The sequence below is a fragment of the Bactrocera dorsalis genome, chromosome 5, assembly GCF_023373825.1.
Source record: "Bactrocera dorsalis isolate Fly_Bdor chromosome 5, ASM2337382v1, whole genome shotgun sequence".
Classification (NCBI taxonomy): Eukaryota; Metazoa; Arthropoda; class Insecta; order Diptera; family Tephritidae; genus Bactrocera; species Bactrocera dorsalis.
In genome coordinates, this window is record NC_064307.1 from 22692200 (window position 1) to 22702926 (window position 10727).

Below are 10727 nucleotides of genomic sequence, written 5' to 3' on the forward strand. Positions count from 1 at the left end.
ACTTAACCCTTAAATACTTCTTAGGTTGTCTCGTCGACCTTGAGCTCAAAAAACCCATAAGCTCTACGGCGACAATGCCAGACAGATCTATAGACACACAATGTTCTAATTTACTGAGTGAAATCCTTTGAGATGCTCTAACCTAGCTAAATTTCATTCTCTCATTTCTAACACTTACTGCCATTAATGTCACAAAGGACAGTATAATAACACATTACTCATATGAGAATACAAATAGCTGTATACTGAATATATACCCATAACCTCTTAAGTCAATCTCTCATCCAACAAAGAGCAACAAGCCATATCTCTAACGAGCTTCTGCGCTATCTGTTAAATATGTGTGCCACTTTCGATTCGCTCAAATTAATTGCCAATTTAAATTAACTAATTCCATGCAATACTGACCATAAGCAGCGATGTAAATTATTATCCTTTGACCACAAAGCAAGTGTCCTTTGCAATTCTCTTAGGGATATGTCTGCTAAAGCATTAATAATTTTATTGCTTTGTATATGTGAATGGATAGCCGGTGGAGTTTACAGTGGCTAAGTAGATCTCTAATAAAAAGTCAAAGAAAAAGCATATGCAGGAGAAATATGGTTTATACAAAGTTTATATATATTTATATATTTATTCCCAAATATTTTTGTTGTAAAGTTATGTTCAGACTAGTTTCGGTCGTAGAAAATACATCGAGGAAATATTTGAAGGAAAGCCATTTTGTATGAGTTCTCCTCAGCGAAAGATAAATTCTACAATTTTGCCGATAGGATCGGAATCAAGCTTGACAATGAATCCACGCACATCAATAAGCTTTACAAATCCGGGAAAATTGAACGAAAGTGAAACTTATTTACTTGCAAAAGGAAAAAGTAGGGCTTCGGAAAATTCTATCCACCAAACAAGTACAAACTTTTGCTTGTTCAAAGCAGTATTCAGGGTTTCAAGATTTCTAATCTTACAGTTTGATTAAGATTAGCGGAAGGCACCATATACCACAGTACCACCTCGTAGTCTATAGCTCATTTGTAGCCAAACCAAACATTGAAATTCCACCTAGATTCTTTCAAAGTCTGTCCTTGTTTCCGTGCTTTGCTTTGCCACATCATTTCGAAAAGATATAGCAAACTTCAACTGTATCTCATTAATAAAATCAAAGCCTTAGCCATTCCCTGGATTTCAAGCTGCAGCTGGCAGATTAGAAACACTACAATTTTTCGTTCTCTTGACGTTGTTAGTCAGTCTTCTTCAACCAGTCTTTGGAAAGTTCAGGCAATCTCGGATTGTACTTACATTTCATAATAAAGATAGATGGGTAGATTTTAGCTCGGTTCCACTCACTGCTTTAAATCTAGAACCGCCAGACGTTTCTTATAAAGTAGTAGATCGTAGAAAAATCTCAGATCCACATTACTTAGAAAAACTTGAAGCAAAGAGCTTGAGCTGTTTGATGAAAACCGACTGATACTTGATTTTGTTTGATTGATTTGTATGATAAACTTATGATCTATTGGTTCGAGAACGGCGGTGCCGAAAAGTGAGTGCTAAATTTAAGATCGACGGCTCGAAAATTTAGCGGCTATTTCAAGTATAGAGACAGACGGGCGGACGAAAAGCTTGGCAAAATAGACTCAACTCGTGAAACTGATCATTTGTAGTATATACATACATATATGTTCTCCATAAGGTTTCCGTCTTTTTCTTCTGCATCTTACTAACTTTCTGCAAAATTTAATATACTCCGTTCAGGGTGTAAAAATAGCATTTTTCAAGTTTTTATAGTATTTCTTCCTTCTACTTAACCCTCAAAGTAAAAACTAATATAAAGTGATTCCAGCGTTGAACTCGTTTATGAAAAGCCAGACAGTAAAATTCAGTGAGCGAAACCCCCACGGCGCTTTTATTTGTATTCGCTTTATCAAACATTGTCTAGCCAAAGGTACACCCAACTGAGCTTCGATTACACTTTGTCATATTTTATTCTTGTCTTTTTTATTTTCCCACACCTCCCACAATATGACAGGAGTTCCCTGGGAGCGTTCCTGCTTATGATACTTTGTACAAAGAAAAAGCGAAAAATGAGTTTACAAATTAATTGAACGCTGTCTATCTGCGTTATTTCCACGAACAATTTTGCATTATTAAGTAACAGCGGGCAAGTTTGCGCTGTCCTTTAACGCTTTGCGCCGTTATGCAAGGTTCGTCTGAATCCCTGCCGCGTATTCCCTAATCAACATGAACTTCGGGTTATTATTGCTTTTACAGCGGCGCCTGCTGTTGGCATTCCCTTTTTTATCAACACGCTCACACCAGGAATTAATCAACTCAATTTGAGCGCCGCTCTGCCACTTGCCCTCTGCCATTTCTCAAATATTTGGTCCGTTGTAGCCAGCGTATTTGGTAAATAAACGTCTGAAACATGAACTTCATGAGGGAATGAGCATTTACAGCAATCGTCGTGAAGTTATTTTTGACTTTCGCTTTCCGCGTCGAGGTGTGGCTGGCAGCAAAGAGCTAACAGTCGAACCCTTGTTGGCGCGCAGCAAATTCCTTAATATTTCAATACGGAGTTCGTTTTGGAAAAATATTTACAAATTCAGTTTAAAAAGTGTGTTTAGAGTTTAGAATTGTAAATACTAAGGGTTGGAGGTCTTTTGTTGGCTTCAACAGTATTTGTTTATTTGAGAAATTCATTGCCTAGAAATTTCCTTATCAGTATAAAAACACAGTTTTTCTGAGATTTTAATAACGCAAAAAATTCACAAACCACTTTTCTGAGCTCTAGACGTCAACATTCTCTGAATCTATCAACTTCAAGAACAGTAATTAACTGATAACAGTGTTCTTTCCGACCCAGTCATTAAAGGTTACTCTGTAGCATTGACTTTTAAGTCAAATTTATATTATGCCTCAAGAGGAGACATCACTTTTGTACGAACGAACCTCAAGACATTCTTGGAAAATAACTAAATTGCTGGTTAGAAAGTTCGTTGAACCTTCTGTAAATTTTGAGCTGTGTGGTAGAAATGTGTGTAGGTAAAGTGCTGATAAGTACTTATCAGTTTAAGAATCTTCAGATAGTTTAAGAATCTATTCGATATGACCAAGTGTAACCCGGACTAACAACAAAAAAATGTTTACGTATTTTAATCTAAATCTTTATTATTCACTTTTAAAAAGCCACTTGCTATAAGCATCCACTCGGTGTTTTTCATTTCACTTCATTTTTGAAGCGCCATTCGTTAGATTTTTGGGCAGTTTTGAGGACTATTCATAAAATCACGTCTCGTCACCAGTAATGAGGCATTTCATGAATATATATTTATATTATTTTAGCAAAAGATGAAATGTGTTGAGTCAATTCATAAGAGATCCTCAGATCCGCTATTATTTTTCTAATACTATTGAGATGATTTTCAATTACGACCCTTTTTTATAGTAGGAGGAAGCATCGAAAGCCGGAGTACGGAACTATAATACGCTAAACCTAACATACTTCCAACTCATATCTCTCCCACAGAACCACCGGATTAAATATTATTTCATGGAAGAGAGAAAGACCTTAAGTTTCATCTATCATGTATACTATCTTACTTTCCATTTAACAGAAGACTGAAACATAAGGGATGTAAAATTTTCCATCGAAAAACTACCGCCAACTGAAGTTTTTAACTTTTCCTTTACTTTTTAAAAACGAGGCCAAATCTTCAATACACTCTGTATACTAAGTATTTGGATTAGGTGGAAGTCTAGATCTCCATGTTATCTATGAATCCACGAATGGATGTCCGGGATTAATCTGTGGATCCACCGTCCCTTGATTGAGGTTTGCCACCGTTGCTGCCACATTGTGATGCTTTTGGCTCTCTCACATTTTTTTGTTCTTAATACCACATCGTACATTAAAAGCTTTGATTATATTGCCCACTTTGCAGAGTTGAATGCATTCTTCACATCCAGGGTTTATAGAGCAATATTTTTTGTGCAAACTTTCCATCTTCTTCTCTTAGTATGTCAATAAAGGAACCTCTTTTTTACAAAGCCGTATAGTCTCTCTGATAATGTCGAGCATGCACAAAGGCCGATAAGATGAAGCTTCTTCACGTCTCTTTTTTGATTTTGGAAATAGAACCAAACGCTGTACCTTCCATTGGTCGGGGAACAGCTCTTCTACTATACACGTGTTGTACATTTTGGACGAACAAGCTGGGTCTTAGAGTCATTGCATCTTTTAGTGCTCTATTTGGTATACGATCAATTCCAGGCGGATTGGTGTTTTTGTTTTTTTCGCAATTGTCAAGATTTCATTTTTCGTGACTAATTCGGGTGACTCTGTAGTTTCGTTTCGCTTAGCATAGGAAATAGGGATGAGTTCTTTTACGATCCTCACTCAATGCTTTGTGTCATTCAAGTTCCTGTGTTCGTGAGTTCCAAAAACACTTCTGTTCAGATTTTATTAAAATCTTCAAGTATCACACAGCGAAACGAAATAGACCGATTCAAATTTGATCAGATGGTAAGACGTATAAGAACAAAAAAAAAATGTGACCTTAACACCGACAAATAAGACGAATACTCCTACGACAGTCAGATCTAAGTAACCAGAATGAATCTGGAATTATATTCGACCAGGAACTGTCAACTCGGCACCATTCCTCGAATTACTTCAGACTTATGGATACATACATTCGAGTATTCTAAAGAGCGTAGCTATTTCTACCATGATAAACTATAGATCGAATACTTAGTTCCCCAGTCCCTGACATATAGACAATTACTCTTTAATAATAATATAATAATAAAATTCGGGGATAGATCGCATATTTTTTCGAAACCAGTTTGCAGAACTCATAGTGGAATTTTGGAATCTCCAGAGCACTTGGCTCACAGGAAAAATTCCTTTCTTATGTTCTTCCTATACTCTTTTGAAATTAAAAACACTTTTCTCATGTTTTCTCTTTTCTTCTCTCTCTCATTGCAGGTGTACGCAAAGCACGCGCCTAATTCTCCAACAACACACTAACAACCCAGCGAACTGTTTCAATTTGAATTCAAAAACAAAAGCAAAAACAACAACTGATTTCGTTGAAACATGATGCAAAACACACATAAAAACGCATGCAACAACGCCACAAACACAAATAACAACAACAAAAACAAAAACAAAAATGAATGCACAAAAGCGCAGGAAGAAGAGGAAGAGAGCAGTTCATTTTTAAAATCAAACAGCAACAAAAACACTATTAACTGACAGATTTCATACAAAGAATCACAACAACAACACAACTAACTGACAGACTATATACAAAGCACAACAACAACCGCACACACAACAAAACCAAGAAGTAAAACGAATAATAGATATCAGTAAAAACGATAAACCAAGAGATGAAAAGAAAAGCAAAAAATAGCAAGTAAAATTAAATTTAATTAAATCAGACTTGAAAAGTTATATAAAATTAATCAACAAATACAACAAATACATAGCCACAGCAAAAGTGACATTACAAAAACAATTAATAAAAGTGTGAACCCTTAAAACCAAGAAAAACAAACAACAAGAAACACAAAATTATTTATAGAGATCTCCAAAATTTGATTACAACAAAACAAAATAGTAAATACTGAACAAAAACAACAACACATTAATAAGTTTAAAACGTAAATTAAATTAAAAGACAGACTTATATACCATATATATATGCATAAGTATATATATAAATATATATATATATATACATTAAGAGTTGCTAAAAAACATGAAGAGTTGCAATTACATACCAAAAACAAAAACAAAAAAAATAATTATTAATTAAAAATTAAAAATTATTGAAATGAAAATAGGAGACAGTAAACTTATATACATACATACACACATACCGTAAAAGTAAGCATGCAGTTAAATGGACCCAAATCGGCAGCCGAGACGCGACGAGACGAAACGAGATGGACTCGAGCCACATACACACACACTCATGTGGCGGTATGTCGGCTCTCTGTGGCTGTGGTTTTGCATGCAGGCGCGGCGAGTTCACAGAGCGAGCGTGAGCGAGTAAATTTAAATTTTATTAAAATTAAAAGAAATAAAATTAAAATTAAATAATTAAAAATTAAAAAAAATGCAAATGCATTTAAATTAAGCATTATTACTTATATACATACGATACATAATGAGATGGTAAAACAACAACAAAAATAAACAAAATACGAAAAATATTGAATGAGAATGAAACAAATTTAAATTATACATATTTGTTTTACACAAAAAAATTTAAGATATTAATTTAGAAAAAAGCCAAATCCAAAAATATAAAAAAATTAAATTTTACTATAAAAGTAAAATAGCAGTTGAAGGCAGAAAACAATTAAATATTAAATATTTCCAAGCAAAAACCCAGTTTACTGAAAAGAGTGAATAAATTAAAAAATATTTGCATTTCTATGCTGACAGAGATCTAATTAAAAACCGTTATAAACAATTGCGAAGCACTGGGATTACGAAAAACCTACGAATACCATTTATTTGCGCACAAGTGTATTATTTACAGAAATGTTTTTATGAGTTGAAAGCTGAAAAACGTTAATTTTTCTTTTTGCGCACTACGAAATGGCCGCAAACAACTTTTTACACTGAAAGAAATGATATAATTTTGGTAAGTTTAATTTTTTATAATTTTTTTATAAAATTTTTATTATTTTTATATAATTTTTTATAACATTTTTTTAATATATTTACACTGAAAACAAGAATTATGGTGAGTTTAATTTTTTTATAATTTTTTATAATTTATTTTTTACTTTTTTATATTTGTTTTATAATTGTTTAAAAAAATTTTATATATATATATTTTGCTTTTTAGAATTTTAATATAAATATTTAAATATAAATATTTAAATATTCTAAAATTTTTTTCTCTTTAATGAAATCTATTACTTCATAATATCTTTATCTATGTGTTAAGGCAGACACCTAATTTAGTCACTTAATAACTTTTTCAGTTTTCAGTGTAGAAAATGTTAATAAAATACTACATTAAGAGTTTATCTTAGACAATTAGCATACAAGTTATTAAAAGAAAGAAACCCTTGTCAATTTTCCCCATTAAATCAGTTTATGCAATAAATACTTCGGTTAGCTCTTAATTTAGTCCATTAGCAAATCGCTTGCACGAACAGTTTTGTGGTAAAATTGCTAATGTATTAAATTAAGGCAGTCTGACATAAAGTGGGCGTAGCTTATACCAATCACTGTGAAAAAGTCACTAAACTTTATTTAATTTAAGAAAATATTGTTTAGAGTCCTTTCATAATTATTTTCAGTCAGCATCCTAATTTAGTCAATTAATGAAGTCTTTATACTAAACGGGCAGAGAAAAAAATTCTAATTGAGTAATTTAAGAAGCACTCTGCAATTATGAAAATTATTTTCATTAATTTTTTTAAATTAATTTAATTTTTTTAATTAATTAAGAAATTAATTTTTTATAAATTTTAATTGAGTAAAACTTTTTTATCAATAAATTTATAGTTTTAATTTCAATTAGCTAATTAATTAAAAAATTAGTTAGTTAATTAAGAAATTAAATTAAGGAATTAAATTTTTATAAATTTTAATTGAGTAAAAATTTTTTATTCAACAAATTTATGGTTTTAATTTCAATTAAATTAAAATTAAAACTAATTTTTTTTTAACTTTATTTTATTTAATATTTTGTTTATTTGAAATTAAAAATTAATTTTTTAACAACTAAAATATTTTTTTAATAACTAAAATTATTATTTTTTAATTAAGATTAATAAATTGATTTAATTTTTTTTTTTATTGGAATTTAAATAACTAATTTTTTTAATTAATTTGCAATTTATGAGAATATTTCTAATTATTATTTTGAAATATATTAATTTTTTTAAATAATTAATTTAAATGCATTTTTTTTGTTATTTATTTCTTTAACTATTTTTTTATTTCAATTCCAATAATTAATTTCAAATTAAAAATAATTAATTTTTTTAACTTCTTTATTTTTTTTAATTAATTTTAAAAAATTTAATTAATTAATTTTTTTAATAATTAATTAAAATTAAAATTTTTATTTATTAATTTCTTGAACATTTTTGTTTTAAATAATTAATTTAAATTAATTTTCAACTTTTTTTAATTAAAAATCTATTTTTTCTAATAAATTTTTTTAAATTATGATTTTTTATTTGAAACGAAATAATTTTTTTACTACGTTTTTGTTTGCATTGAAATAATTAATTTAATTTAATTGGGTTTTTATTGCTTGAAGTAAGGGAAAAACCTTTTAAAAATTATTTTAATAAATATGCTAATACTAATAAAACCATGCAAGCGATACTAATTGTTTTTTGAAAATAAAATATTAAAAGAAGCATATTTTTTATGAAAGAATTATTTTTATTTATCGAATCAATTTTAAATTCAATTTTTATTATTTTAAAAACTGGCGAAACCTTTCAAGCCTCCCAGCTTTCTTCAATTTTTTATTTTCTCCAATTCCAATGAAATTCCACAATTTTGTAAACCAAGTAGTTCCCAAATACAAAGAAAAAAGAAAATCAAGAGCGATAACAAAATACATACACTTTTAAAAAGACAACAACAAAACACTTTTAAACAGGTTTTTAGAAATTTAAATATTAATATCTGTAAATATTGTAAAGAGAGGATGACCACACACATGCACTCACACACACACATATACACTTACATACAAGGAAAAATCAAAAGACTCAATTATCATCACACAAATCGCACACGAAATCATCAAACTTCCCAAATTTTAAATCAAAGCTCTTCAGTATTATTTAAGAACACTCAACAGCCACAAACAACAATGTTCTCCTTTCCTCCTACTTTCCTTCCTACAAAAAGCAAAGCAAATAAATCTTCTGTCATGAAGCAGCAATCACAATTCATAAAAACAGATAAAAACACAAACCAATCACACACACACACACTACAAAACAAACAAAAATGGTAATAAAACAACAGCAACAACAACAAAATATAACCAAGAACAAAAATAGTTGATATTGTATGTACTAAGCGCTCGAAGCAGCAGTAAAATTAAATGAGTGTTTTTAATTGTCTGAGCATTATTTTCGATGGAAATTACAATTACAGTTACAATATTTACATTAATATATATACATATACTATATATAATATGAAAAACGACAGACCCGATAAATGGCAGATATGCATATATGAAAAACAATAAATTTAACAACAAATGTGTACACTAAACACTGCAACAACATTAATAGAAGAACAAAACAGATGAACATAAAACAACAACAGAAACAAAAAACGACAACAAGACACATTTAATGACGTATATGAGAAATAACTGAGAATATAAAATTTTAAACAAATAAATAAAAGTAAATAAAAAACTTTACGATAAAAACAAACAAAAAACACAAAGCGCAGTTTTGTAATTTCATTATAGTTCATATAGGATTTTGTGGAATTTTTTATGATGTATGAAACTTGTAGTTTAAATAAGATACTACATTTTTTTATTCCAAAAAAGTAAGGCCACGTTAGTTTTGAAGGCTCGAAGCCCACTTTTGATACTCGGGGTATCGTTAACCCGCTCATGAGAAGTACTACTATGACCAAAAAACACTAAGACTTTGCTCATAATCTTAAAATTCGTAATTTATTCTTCCCAATCTATTTAGGCCACTTCTAACTAACCCCTTTTGGCCCCAATACACTTATTCCAACGTTTTTTCCAATCTTCGAAGCAGTTGTTAAAGTAAATTTCCAGAATAGCCTTCAACAAACGTGGCGATTCACGTTTAATGTCATCAATTGGCTCAAAACGGTTCTCCCGGAACGGTCGTTTGAGTTTTCCAAAAATACTCACGACGATGCATTATCGTGGTGTAAAAATGAAGAGTTGTCGTCCTATAATTCCGACCTCTTTTTACAAATAGCTTCGCGCAAACGACGCATAAGACTCAAATAGTATTCCTTGTTGACACCTTAACTGGTTGGAAGGAATTTTGAGTGCACCACACCTTGATATCGAAGAAAACTGTCAACATGACGTTGATGTTGGCCTGATTTGATATGTTTTTTTCCGGAGTCGGCTCATTTATCATCTGTTTTCGGGTCGTAAGCACGGATCCTAGGCTCATCGCCAGTAATAATACATTTCATGACATCCTGGTAGTCAGAAAGTATTGTTTAACAGACGTTAACGCGACGCTGTTTTTTCGAAAATATTGACTTATTCTGAAATTAATCGTGCTTTTACTTTTCTTAGGCCCAAATGATATTATACATGGTTTTCACTGGTGTTTCCGATATTCCAACAATGTCAGTAAGATCTCTAACTATTAATCGTCGATGCCCAAGCACCAATTCTTCGATTTTATCGACGAGTTGAACATCACTTGATGTTGACAGCTGCCCTGCACGCGATTCCTCGTCAAAGCATTCTCGAACCACCTTGAATAACTTGTACCAATCAGAAACACTTGCTCGCAACAATCAATTATCACCGAAGACAAACTATTATCCAAAATTCTGAACGTTTCGGCACCAGAAATTTTATTCCGTCCACAAAATTTAATAGAACTTCTATGTTGAATAATTTACTTTGTGTACTTCAGTAAGACAAGAGTATACTAAACACTAATGATTATTTTGATATGACATTTGCACAGATGTCAGTGACATTTATACA

At 30.8% G+C, this 10727-nt stretch overlaps 1 protein-coding gene across 1 annotated transcript in view; it reads left to right on the forward strand.

The window, feature by feature from the left end:
- Window positions 1-6727, forward strand: part of LOC105230097 (uncharacterized) — an 81125-nt gene extending 74398 nt beyond the window's left edge. The window contains exon 6 of the mRNA XM_011210693.4: window positions 4985-6727. Coding sequence (XP_011208995.1) covers window positions 4985-5007 — 23 coding nt within the window. The 3' untranslated portion in view covers window positions 5008-6727. The remainder of the gene's footprint in view (window positions 1-4984) is intronic.
- The last annotated feature ends 4000 nt before the right edge of the window (window positions 6728-10727 follow it).